The sequence below is a fragment of the Balearica regulorum genome, chromosome 3 (assembly GCF_011004875.1).
Source record: "Balearica regulorum gibbericeps isolate bBalReg1 chromosome 3, bBalReg1.pri, whole genome shotgun sequence".
NCBI classification, from domain to species: domain Eukaryota; kingdom Metazoa; phylum Chordata; class Aves; order Gruiformes; family Gruidae; genus Balearica; species Balearica regulorum.
The window spans coordinates 64,384,579-64,398,342 of record NC_046186.1 but is presented as its reverse complement, the minus strand read 5'-3'; the positions used below and the strand labels follow the sequence as shown (position 1 = coordinate 64,398,342).

Below are 13,764 nucleotides of genomic sequence, written 5' to 3'. Positions count from 1 at the left end.
AACCACAGAAGTGTCTCTGCCTTGCTCCTACCAGGTAAAGTGACAATACTTAATAAGAACAGTTCATTATCAGACCAACTACACTGAAAGCACTGTATGTTCAAACCAATTCAAGTAAAATAGCAAACACTGGAGCCAGCAGGGTCAGTTTGTTTAATGTGTAGATGTTACTTCCTTCATAAACGAGCAGAGCGGTATCAGCACAATGGCTCTGCCGTAGCAACAACCCTCTTAACTTTCTCCTAGTACCTGAGATCTAAGATAAACAACTTATTTTGCAGGAGAGAGGAGCAAAAGACCATCTCAGCATTTTCATCCTTCCACATTTGTTCATAAGAAGATAAGGAAACAAATCTTGTTGTTCCTAAGTAATAGTGGTAGCCTTCCTTACCACATTAACGCTCTACTGACTTGACAGATGCTCATAACTGAAAACTAAAACTAAAGGAGACAAGTTCAGATCTACATGAACAAAATCTTAGAAAAGATTTTCTGATCAATTTTAAAAATAGTAGGACAATTTGGGGTTTGTTGTATGGAGTCAGGTTTGCAAAAAGTCAGAAGCAGTATAGAGTTTAAGAGTACTGCAACTTAGTTCTAAGTTCCACAGACTGTCTGGGACCTTTGTGGTTTTTGATATAAAAATGATTACTAGTGAAAGTCCAAGTATGATAATTGTAGACTGGAGCTTCAGTTCACTTTGACACATGCTCCACTCTTCATCAAGCACTGGGAAAGGTCGGTTGGCTAAAAACGGCTAAGTCAGATGCCTGAGAAATACAGAAGTGGTTGTCACTAACTTGCAGATAATACTGTAGGTATGTGTGGTCTCTGTCAATACTTCCGTTTCCTCATCTGTCCACAAAAAAAAACCCAAACCAACCTAACTTTGCCTTTCAGACAGACAGGATACATTTTGTAGAGAAAGATTAAAATATATTCACAACCAAAAATTAAAAAGGGATTATTTCGAAGAAAAAAGATGCACTTCCCATAACAAAAAAATATTCAGATGCTACCATAGTTAAACATTCAAGTATAAATATTTGAAGGTTTTAATTATGAATATTAACACTTATACAGACCTGTTTATTAACAGAAATTAAAAAAACCCAACCAAATATTCCTTTGCGGAATTCTTCAACAATATTATAGTGCTATTCATAGTACCAGAAAAAATTTTTTTCATAGCTAAAATATATTAATCTATTTATGAGGTTGCATCATTTGATGATTAGCTCCTGCGGCCAACACTTTCCGAGTTTTAAGAGAAATTCCATCTTATAATACTTATTTCAAAGAAAACTAGCCTGTGCAGGCAGGCAAATGCCAGTGAATTAAAAAAAAAAAACAAAACAAAACCTGGGCATTCATTTATATGTCAAAATATTTACCATGAAATTGTAATTCTTGTTTTAATCCAAAAAGGAAACATGTAAGAGAACAGATATGTTTCACACCGGTGTATAAGTGATTTTGACTAACTCTGCAGTTGCAACAGTTAAGTTGTAATCGAAAAGTACAATCAGTTTTGAATTTTGTTAGTTTCATCAGATGTAATGCCCAAAGCTCTGACTACCACTAGCAACTCTGCCAGCAAGGAAGCTTTTTATAATGATGCAAGAGCTATCATCAACTGAGACATTCAAATTAACAGGTTCTTCTACTGCAGAGTTTTCAGTTTCACACTGGAAACCACCAGCCTTTTGATCAGCAGGAAGAAATTTTCCACTTAAAAAAAAAAAAAAAAGAGAGAGCAAATGAGCAAACACTCACCTTTTCACCTTGAAGAAAAAAAAAAAAAGAAACATAAAAAGACAACAAGGATAACTAACTGAAGTGAAAACCAGCATCTTTTATGAGCAGCATTATTCCAGAAGTTCAAGATATCTTCGTGATCCAAGTCACTGAACTCAGACACAATGATGGAGATAGTGGTTTACCTTAAAGCATCTTGCAGAGATGATGTCCGATATAGTACAACTTTCAACAAAAATTGCCTTTTTGCCTCAGAGGCAAGCTTCTGTGAATATATTTCAAGATCTGGCCTGATACCAGCTTAATGAAATTCTATAATTTATCAGATCTTCTGTTTAGATTTTGGTGAGCACTGTCTGTGCCTAATGCACCAAGATATTTTTTTTTTCAGACTGAAGAGAGTCCAAAAATATAAAACAGTGATTCCAGTAAGAGATGACACTGATGTTCTTTCAAACTGAATTTTGATACAGATAAGGCTTAAGAACATGCATGCAGACCTAAATAAGACCTGGAAATGTTACAGTACTTTGTGCATTTCCTGGCATTTTAATGATTCATTTGTATTAAAACTGCTCTTTGCTTCACCTACATTTTTCCTGAACTCTTCCACAGAGTAAGGAAATAGTACAGAAAAAAAATTGTCTCAATTAGGCATTTACTTATTAGACAGAAGTTAAATCCAAATCATTATACCAACATATGAAAAAACTCAAGTTCAAATCTACACTCTCTTTTTCTTAGCCCCCAGTATGAAGTTGTCATGTGAACTAGTTTTCTTTTTACTAGTTTGACTATAATGCACACATGCAATCATTATACTATTTGCAAAGGATGAAGCTAAGAGTTGTTAATTTTGCTTTCAACCTACTGTTTTTTGCTTTTAAATAGCCAGTTGTGATTATGTGCCAAACTAGCTGTTCTAACTGAAACAAACAAAAACTCTGCCTCTTACATGGCAGTTTGTAATCTTATCCAAGATTTGAGTTTGGTTGTTGAACTATAAAGCTTCAGTAACATTTCAGATCAGAGAGCTTAAACAGTAAGATATGCTATATCCAGTTACCTACTATATGTTAATGCTTACAGACAATACTGAGCTTCAAACAGAAATGTGAAAGAAAATAAAAGAACAATATCATAACTAAGTTGCTATTAAAATAACACTGCTTGTATCAGTGAATGCATTTTTAAAGGACTGCCACACCATACCGCTCTATGAATTACTGTCAAATATGGCTAAAAAGTCACAGGCCTTGAGTACATTTAACCAGATCTGAAATTAATACCATGTACTGGAATCCTTACTTCTCTTCCACCTTTTATATATTCATGAAGTTTTTTTGTTCTGAACTGAAATGTATGTATATGTGTGTATATAGTCATGTCCACATGTACATATGTGTGTGTGTATGCGTATGCATACATGACAGCACGTGTGCACATATGGTGCATCCAGTCAAAATCTAAACATTCCTAAGTGAACTCTACTTCCTACCATGAGCTATATTCCTTCCTGTAAATGACAGTACAGGATATGTGGCAAAGGTACAACAGTGTTATCATATTACATTCTTTAAAAGCATTGTGGTAACAAGTTTCCACCATTATACAGAATATTTTACTTGTGACACCTTTTCCAAAGACTTTTACCTTCTCTGTTGTTTGTTGACTCATACCAAGCCAGCAACTAATAGTTTTAGAGAACTGCTAAAAATCTGTATTTCATCTCTTCAACTTTGCACTCTGTCCCTGGTCACAACAAGTAATTGTTTGGACAGAAAAATTATACCTAGATTGGCATTTTGTGGAAAGGTCCCCAAGCTCTGCATTTACAGACACCCTAGTATATGAGCTAGGAGCTCATCTTTATTGACAGTTTCCACGTAAGAAAATGTCAGAGCTGAAATTGCACTAGATTTCGGTACTGCATGAAGCACTTTTAGTGCCAAACCTGAAGGATATATAGTTGGTGTCAAAAATGGGAAAAGCATGACAACACAATCAAGTCACTTCAATGCATCAGCATGCTGATTATTAGTCTTACTGCTCAGACAGGGCCACTGGAAGAAACCAATTACTACTTTTTATTTTAGACCTAGAAGCCTTTTGAGAAATGATATGCTGCAAACCAGCTGGCACTACATCAGTAAAGGCTGTTAAGTAAGATCCCATAAATAACCTTCCACAGACCACTGCATAGTATTCTATGAGAAGTTCATTTTACACATAAATAAAATTAAGCGCTTTATATAAAGACAGAATGCTGGTACAGCAGTCTAGAAAGTTATATACATATGGACATCACAGCACTTACACCATCAGGCTCCTGGCACCAACTACATGACAGTGGGTATCACTGGCAAGGCACTACCTCTTATTACAGTAAGCAAAGGAATAACAATTAACATAAACTTAGGAAAGGTTCTCAAGCACTTAAGTCCTTTACTGAAATAATGACATGCCTATGAGTGACAGGAGTATTATATAAGCTCACCATACAGTTCTAATCTACATGAGAAAGGAACAAGCCCATGTATGGGCTGAAAATTTAAGGGAGTGACTGGACCACTAAACTCCCAGATTCACCATTATCAACACCTCACCTTCCTAGCCTCTCTTTCCAGAGAAGCCTTCATCCATTGCAGCACTCCAGTCCTGTGAGTGGTCCCATCATCTCTCTATAATCCCCCAAGAGGCCACAGCTCTGCTGCTGCACATGGACATCTAATTCCCCATTTGTCTCCTCTGCTGCATACAGGCGTCAGGCCGCTGTCACAGGAAAAGTGCAAAAGCCTCTGACACGATGCTATTCCCCACACTCTTCTCTGACCCTCATGCTTTCACTTCAGTTTATGGTCCCTCTGCTCCTGGTACCTGTAGTTTAAAACACTCCTCACTGGGTTAGCAAGCCTTTGGCACAGATGCTGTGGCCCTACTTTGTCAGATGGACCTTACACCTGCCTCGCAGTACCCAATCGCTTAAAAGAGGACCCTGTGATTGTAGAAGACTCTGAGATGTCGGACTTGTCCAGGCTTGTTGGTGCCGAATACAGGGCCATTATGAGCCAGCAGAAGGGGCCCTGGGGGACTCCAGCTTGGGCGAGAGCAGGGATTGAACAACTTGCTTATCTTGCACTGATAAGCACTGGACCCGAACAGGGGCAGGAGATGAGCAATTTGTTCATCTTAACAAGATGCGGTGCCTGATGGGTCTACTCCTCAATCAACTAAGTGACGCCTGGGGTGAGGGGGAGCCTTCACAGCTTGACGTTACTTTGGTAAAACTAAACAGACCACCGCTCCTCTGTACCGAACACCTTTGTTCTCCGCCACTTCCCCCCCCAGCCCTGATCAACTGCACAACAAGCCTTGTTAAGGGCCAATCGGCACACAATACCTGACTTAGTCCCACCTCGCCAAAAGTATAAATCTGGCATTTAGAATCCTCTTTTTTGAGGACGAGAACTCCAACTATCCGTCAGGTTGACGGGCCTGGACCTCTCTCCTCCCCAAGCAGGGACGCCTCTTTGGTAAGACTTGCACTTCTGATTTTGTCAGATGTTACCCTGGGAAAACTATCATTAACAAAAGCGCTGAACTATTAACTTGAGCTCAAAATTGCTGCAGTAAGTGCATTTATCAACGGCAATTCCGAACTTTTATATCTGTCGCCTCAATAAATTACCTATTTTTCTTTTCAATTTTGCAAAACTGTTTCAGTGAAAGTACTTAGTGGGGCTCTGACAGGCAAACGTTGACTCTGATAAGTGGCTACACGCATAATCCTTTAGACATAAACCGTTGACCAAGTCTGGGACTAAGACTGGACCTAGCCGCACCTAGGCTCCTCTCTGAGAAGGAGTTTAGAAAGCAAGGGGATCCTTTCTGAACCCCGTGACTCAACGGGAGGGCCTCCCTCAGCCACACATCAGACTTGCACCCTTTTACGCGACAAAGACAAAGCCCTGCTTGTGACACCAGCTATGCAGCCAAGCGTTGACTTGCTGGAGATGTCTTTTCCTACCTGAACCTTTCTTCTTCACTGCCAGGATCAAGGAAAACACCACCTGGGCCCCCAGTGCCACATAGCCACTCTTGATATATTCATGGTCACCTCTTTCAGTAACATGAGAATCCATACAGGTACGCAGGAAAAGGCAGAGTTCTGAATTTGGACAAACCCTAGCAGTCTCTCCACAAGCTCCGGACCTCAACCCAAGGGAGGCAACAAAATCTTCCAAGACATCAAGTTGGGCTGGCAGACAGATACTTCAAGAGGGAACGCAACAGGAGGCAGTCTCCAGTGATTATGCACATTCTTCTTTTGGTGCAGACACCTGATTCAGGCTCAGCTGACTTACACCTCTCCAGACTGAGCTTGTTCTTGCTCACTCATTTCCAGGGTGCTAAATGTGTTCTCTAGCTCCAACTTGTGTTGCCAGAAGTCACAAGTTTCCAGCCACCCCCCATCATGAGAATCTTCATCCTCTGTTGCTTGAAGCATAGTCTCTAACTGTCCCTCCTTCCTTGTGCTGTGGAATTTGGGCTCTCACCTCTGAAGGGTATCTGTGAAGACCCTGTCCATCTTGAGTTCACTATCCTCAATGGTATGCAGTCTGCTCATCTACTCCTGCAGCTCCTTCACCTCGGTACCTCAAAGAAAATGCATCTCCCACAGGTGAGGCCACCATCACCTCCAGCCCCAGGAAGAGGCACGACACACTCCCTGCAGCCTCAGACCTGGAAGGCAACATCCTCTCTAGTGCTATCAAGGATGAGGACTCACATGTGCCAAGGACAACTGCTCTGGCAACTCTCCCAGTGGAACACCACCACTGTCACCGTACAATCTCAAGCAGTCCCACACCATCTATAGCAGAGCTTCGGAGCCCCTTTGTAGCCCTGCATGTTTCTGTTAGCTGTGTTCTGGGAGCTGCAACCAAGAGCTTGGATGAAAACAGAGTATGCCAGCTATACCACTCTTCCAGTAAGATTTTTGAAAATATACAAAATTCCTACAATGCTTAACACACTAACTTCATGATGCCACTTTGATGTTACGATGTTATGACACAGGACTATTTAGATTTATGATTTAGAAACATGTACAGGTGCCGAGAGTTAGCAAGGTTTCCCTTAGGAAACAGAACCTTTCTATGTCTGGTATCAGACCACTTAGGACACAACCAGAAGCATCATTAATAGGGATGATTTGGGCAAGTGGGATAACTTTACAGTCACTTGTTGCAGGCAAGAGGGCTTCTTCCATTTGTCAATGTACTGCCTACTATATTCAGTCCAAGTTATAGAATTGAAATGTAGATCAACGAATGTGACTGAAATATTCAGGAATGTACTTCATAGTGTATTGACTTATGACACTGTGTATCTTGGAGAAGTCCTAATATGAAGTCAAAATTCTTCAGGACTTTTAATCAGCTTTGAATCAGCTGTACTATAAAATCCTCAGCAGTATCAAATATACTGGGCAGCCAGGAGAAGTTGCAGAAGTACTGTCAGAAGAACTTCAGCATACACACTTCCTCAGATATGGGTAGGACAAAAACTTTGTTCTTAAAAAGCTTAAATAAAATTATGTCACGGAAACATATGAAGTCATTCACCTACATTCATGTAAGAGGTTATTACCTTCTTATCAGACACTATGACAGCCGGACACAACTGTGTTCAGCAGAATGATGTGAAAAGGATTACAGAAAGCATCTGTCAAAGCAGGTATAATTTAGAAGAGTGAGCCAGCTAGCCTTTTAGTGAAGAGCCCATGCATTTTCAACATCACTTATGAAGAGAGAAAACATCCAATAGCAACATTAACTGCACTTCAGTATGTCCACTCTAGAACTGTTTTCTGTTGCAAGCCACATTAAAATAGATTATCTTTCCATTTTTATCTAATAAAAAAATACTGTACCTCACAGTAAAATCATAGGAGCAAGAAGCCAATAAGGTTGCATGGAATGGTGAAAACTGCAAGAAAACAAACCAGAACAACTTTTAAAGTAAAAACATTGTGAACATATACAGACTTACTATACCTAGAAAGTTACCAAAGTTTAACTATTTAAACTGTCTTGGTAGGTATCACATCATGATGCAACAAAACAGGCGACATCAACAAATTTCCCTGCCATGCTTCTAATTACAAAGAATGTTCTATGGGATCCTGGTTTGGTTTTATTTCATTACAGCAGTGCCAAACAACCCTGCTATAAAGTTAAGAAGTTTTAGGACAGTCATATAAACAGTCATTAAATTCTGCTCATGGCTGACAAGCTGAGTATCATCTCATTATATAAAGCCAGTTTCAGAAAAGCTATGTGACCAGTTTATTATTTGCAGAGAGAGAAAATTTGTGCCATACTGCAGAGAACGTAAGATATATTACTGTCATCAACTCCATGTCCTAAAACTTTGAAATTATTTACAGAAATGGGAAAATTGGAGATAAGTTGAAAACCTGAAGGCAGTAAAACATCAATTCATAACTTCCCCCTCTCCTGCAGGGCATTTTATGGGACACATTCTTGTATGGACTCTTGCAGACAGGTCTCAGAACTGCAGCAATAAGGAAATTGTTCACCTCAGTTCCAGCTTTTTGGCAACTCTCAGTTTCCAACTACTTTAAGGCCTGCGTTTCTCAATAGGAAATACACAAGTCATTGTCATAACTTCAGTTTGAAATGCAGGTCCCCCACATCATGGTTCATAGATAAGATTCTTCCTGCAAGACTTCCAATATTATTCACAGTGACTACAAAGTCCAAAATTAAGCCTGGGCTATTGCCACAACTGCCCAAGTTGCCAAGAGAGGAGCATATGCTGTTGCCTGCTGAACTCTGCTGACAGAGTTCCCTTTACTATAGCAGAATTGAGGGATGTGCATGCTTGAACTTTAACATCCCCAGATTTCCTACAATTTTTCTGGAGGGAAAAAAAAATCACAACAAAACATCTTTTTCTTCTGCACCTCGGGAATATGAATAATAAAGGGGAAGAAGTCGGATGGGCAGCAAAAACCAGTGGCCCATTTCCCACATACCCCCTTTACATCTTTGTCCATAAAGTTTCAGATGAAGCAAAAACATCTTGTCAAAGCTGAAAAGCTGTCATTAACCTTAAGTATCCTAGAAATTTACCTAAGCAAACTCTACCAAAACACTTAGCAGAGTGCTACACATATAAGTTGAAAGAATTTGTGTAAAGTCTTGCTGCTACAAAGAGAAGAGAATATTTTAAAATTGTTTCACTTAACTGTAAGATACTGCAATTTTATCACCTGAACAGTGTATATAGACAGAAGAGACCAACCTATCATCCAGCCTGACCTCCAATATTTCACAGATCATTCATCCAAATATCTCTTTGGGTAAACTCAAAAAACCATAACTACATTTCAGTATAAGAGACTGAAGCCAGCTAAGAATACGAGACAGCCAAATGCACCAATGTCAAAATCTCCTGAAAGGAGCTCCAGATGACCTCAGTGTGCTGACAATGCCCTGTACTGCAGTGAAAGACCACAAGAAATCCGCAGGAATCCTGACAGTATCGCGTTGGGTAGAATTTCTTGCCAGCCTCAGATCTGACAGTCAACAAAACCCTTGAACAAGTGAACAGAATACAAAAGACAGACAACTGAAGAGTGTGATTTCATGGTTGGTTTAAGCTAATTTGAGTGCACTGCTGTCAAGACTCATGGTCTTCTCTTTCCTTTCCACTTCAGGCTGTGTGCTCCTGCCCCTCTCTGCTCTGTCAGGGCTTGCAATTGTGCGGTTGAGTGACAAACTGAGACAGCTTAGTGATCCAGAAAGAAACTAGTCACTTTTAGGGACAGGATTTTCAGTCAGAGCAATCAGCTGAGCCAGCTTGCTGCACAGCTTTATAATTGCTAGTGTCAGTATAATGTAGAGGAAGGGACATCAGTAGGGACAGCTGCCTCTATTTAGGTAGCATACTGGTCTCTCTCCATTTAGTGTGACTGGTGAGTTACACCACACAAGTGTAGATACGCTGCACCACCTCTAAGTGCTGGCCCACATTCTCCTATCTTATGTCCACAAGGACCATGTCTATCTTAAAATGGAAGCTATGAAAGCCTGATAAGACAGAAGTCACGTACTCTCACATACTTCTCCTTTGCACATGTATGCATATACAGCCTCTCCACCATCTCCTTAAAGACACTTAGTGAACTGATCTGAGAGGTTGGTACAAAGAAAGATGTACTGCTGGCCAACACCTAATAATCATTTCAAGGCATTTTAAGCAAATAAGGGAACATGATGGGCCATAAAATGGAAATTCAAATGAGATGGTATAAAGAATATAAAATATACCCTACCTGGTCAGGTCAACAGACTTGAAGCCCAGTGCTCCATGTTTACATGGCATCTTCTCTATTTTAGTTTGTAGCAGTCACCTCTGGTCCTCTCACTAGATACTACTAAGAAGAGCCAGGCTTTGTCTTCTCTATTTCCCGCAATCGTTCAGTGATAAGATCTTCCCTAAGCCTTCTCTTCTCCACAGTAAACAAATCCCAGCTCTCTCAGCCTCTCCTGGTAGGACAGAGGCTCCAGTCTCTCCATCTTCTTTGTGGCACTTTGCTGGATTTACTCCAGTACGTCCATGTCTCCCTTGTGCTGGGAAGCCCAGAACCGGACCCAGCACTCCACACGTGGTCTCTCTGGTGTGGTGACTAGTGGGGAAGAATCACTTCCCTCAACATGCTGGCAATGCTCTTCCTAATGCAGGCCAGCATGACAGAGAGTAATGACACTGCCTGCCTATGCAACCTCTTGTGCAGACAACCATTCAAGAAATTTATCATCTGATGTGTAAAAGAAGTACTTCCATCTGTTTGTAAATCCATCTTCTACTAGTTTCATCAAGTGTCCTTTCATTCTATTATCACAGGTTATGATGAGTAACAATTCTGCATTCACTTTCTCCATTTTATCATGAAGGCAATGTGCTATGAATCCCTTAATGGCAGAGCTGTTTTTAGAAGATCCTACTAACTGTCAGAGAGTAAGAACATGACAGTTGGTATTGATTGATAATGTATTGTTTCATCTGTCTTAACGGGTGTGAAACTGGAGTTGCAAAATGATCTTGTTTAAAAAACAAGAAAAAACAAATGCAAACACCACTGCTAAATGTTCTGTAACGAAGAACATTTCACAGAGCCAGATTAGAGCATGGTGATGCAGGAATTAAATTAGAAAAAAAGACTGAACAGTCACCACCAGTGGGGATAGCAGGCAAGGGTTAAGGAGGAGGAGGAGCTTCTCAGGCTGTCTGGCCACAAACAGCATTTGTGGTATGGAACCACTCCCCGAGTCACATCCTTTCTGACAAATTACACAGTAACTTTTAAAGTTGTTAGAAATACATCAAAAATTCCAAGGGCGTATGAAGCAAAATACTGACCCAGGATAATTTTTTTCTGCCAGCTCAGACATCCTAGAAAATATTAATAAACATACTTGTTCCTGAAAGGCTTTAAAAGGATCAGGTATTACCTGACTAATATAAAAAAAATAACAAGCACTGACTAATATGAAGAAAAAAATCATTGTGCATCTAGAACAAATTCCTATCAGTGGGTGATCTAGTAGTACACAGATCGAGTATAGTCATCTGTAGCCTTTCGTGCATAAAATGTGGAAATCTCTTTGAACATACTAACATTTTCTTTGTATATAAAAAAATACATACTCACAACAAGTTATATACCTTGCTTTATCTGAATATCGACCCTTTGCATGGAAAGAAAAAGACACAGCACCATTTGAAAACAAATAAGGGAAGGTATTTTCTCTATCTCAAATTTCCCATATGACTTAGCTGAAGTAAACCCCCCAACTCTCTCTCAAGCTCTCAGACACTCCTCATGGAAATAAATTGACTTTGAAGATGACATTTACTTTGAAATCCCAGCAATCTGCTAAACGTCAAAATGTTTTACAGTGTTAAACTGAAGGTTTCCAAGAACAGTCAAAGCAGTATCTAAAATCTTAAACACCTATTGTTTTCTTCCTAGTTATTAGATAATATAAAATATTACTGCTTTCCAGAAAAAAAAAAAAAGTGTAACAATTCAGTGGTGGTCAACGGGGAATTAAATACAACTTACTTTTACTCTTCTGATAGCATAGGTATGACCAAGCAAGATGAACACTGGTTGCCGGATGTTTCGTAAATCCCAGCCTTTCAAGCTACAGTCAACTGCACCAGTTACCAGCAAGTTCTGATGATTGGATAAAACAGAGATGTATCAGCACAATTTAATTACTAAATTGCAGTGATGCGTATGTTGGCTACAAAAGTTTGATAAATCAAACAATACAGATGAATAAATCATAAATGAGGTCTCCAGTGTGTAAATAAAGAGAACAGCGAAATACAAACTGTTTCTCCACTATGGACTATGCTATCCACTATACAAAAGAATAAGCAATCTGATCTATTTGGGCCGTCTATCTGTTGGAACAATGGTCTTTTGAAGATGTAGTGGGTAATGACAGCAACAAAGCAGCTAGACACATTTTTATAAAGAGAAGATGCATTAAAGTCACAGTAAAAAAAACCTGCTACTTAATGAGAGTGGTTCCATTAGGAAAACAGTTGGATATACAGGTTTATACCTCATCATATTTGCACCAGTCACAGCTCAAGATCTCAGTCTGGTGGGCAGGTATCACAAGTTTGACTCCTGGGGCTTTCACATCCCAAACTCGTAAAGTCTGGTCACCTGAAACAAAGAGAAATTGATTCAATATTGTTGCATCAGTTATGGGATACAGTTAATCCACAAATGCTTAGCAGACAACTGTTTCTTAGCTATATGAAATACCAACTATTACACGAGGACGCTCATGCCATATAAAGCAAGAACATTATAGACACAGAGGTCAGACTGTTGCACAAAAGAATCAGAACTTACTATTGCTCTTTCATTAGAAAAAAAAACCCACAAAACATTCATTTTATTACTAACACTTTCATTATTTTTTAAACTCTAATTTAATTAAAAGGAGATAGGGTAAAATACTTAAATAACATGTAATTAAAATAGGAGCTTAAGGTCCATTTAAAAATAGATTTAGACAACCAAAACCATGAAAGAACTTTCCCTGCAAGCCAGCTGAGAAAAAGTACCTAGACATATGCTTTTGGTGTGCAGAAAAGTGAACAGTATTTAAAATGCAACTTATCTCCAGATTCTTTCAATGAAAGGAAAACTTAAGACGCATTACCTGTATTCATCATGTGCAAAACCTGCACAGTTACTCTCATTTATTGAAATATCAGAAGATAAAGTCATTCACTGGAACTGTTACACGTTAAAGGCAACGCCTGCTTTAACCTCAGAGGACATACGCGCACCTGCACACACAGCCATAGAGCTCTTCAGAGAACAACGAAGGGAGTTCAGCTTAAGAGCTGTGAATCACCTGAACCTCTCTACCTCCAGCCATAAATTGTCTTCTACCCCTAAAGATCTTTAGCATTTGTGTATACCGTTCTTACAAATTCAGTTCCTAATGGCTTACAAAGACATGGAAACTGCATCAGCTGACAAGACAACCATGCTTTTCAATTTTTTTAATCGGGATTCTCTCATTAACCCTGAATATTCAGCTTTGTATAAGCAAAAATGGATTCTCCAGCTCATTTGTTTACAAATTAATTAGAATTCATTATTATGCATGTATTCAAGACACAAATGAAATTACTAGAAGCTGTATCCAAACACCCGTGATTTCCAAAGAAAGCATGTATCAATACTACCTAAATTAAAAAAAAAATTGTTTTACCTTGCTACTGAAGAAATTACTAATGTTTCTTCACCAGAAACACTTCTGGAAATCCTCAAATTGGTTATCATCAATAATTTTATTTTTATGCTGTTTAGATACAAGCATTTTGATGGTTTTAGTGCCCAGTTGGTCACTGGCCTTAAAATACACAGCTGGGCAC

General features: G+C 39.2%; 1 protein-coding gene across 3 annotated transcripts in view; it reads right to left on the bottom strand.

Annotated features, from left to right (window-relative positions):
• Positions 1–13,764, bottom strand: part of PEX7 (peroxisomal biogenesis factor 7) — a 45,781-nt gene that overhangs the window by 15,549 nt on the left and 16,468 nt on the right. For all 3 annotated transcript variants that reach the window (XM_075748207.1, XM_075748206.1, XM_075748205.1), the window contains exons 6-8: positions 12,429–12,535; positions 11,918–12,031; positions 7,694–7,749 (exon numbers count right to left, since the gene is read on the bottom strand). In XM_075748207.1, coding sequence (XP_075604322.1) covers positions 7,694–7,749; positions 11,918–12,031; positions 12,429–12,535 — 277 coding nt within the window. The remainder of the gene's footprint in view (positions 1–7,693; positions 7,750–11,917; positions 12,032–12,428; positions 12,536–13,764) is intronic.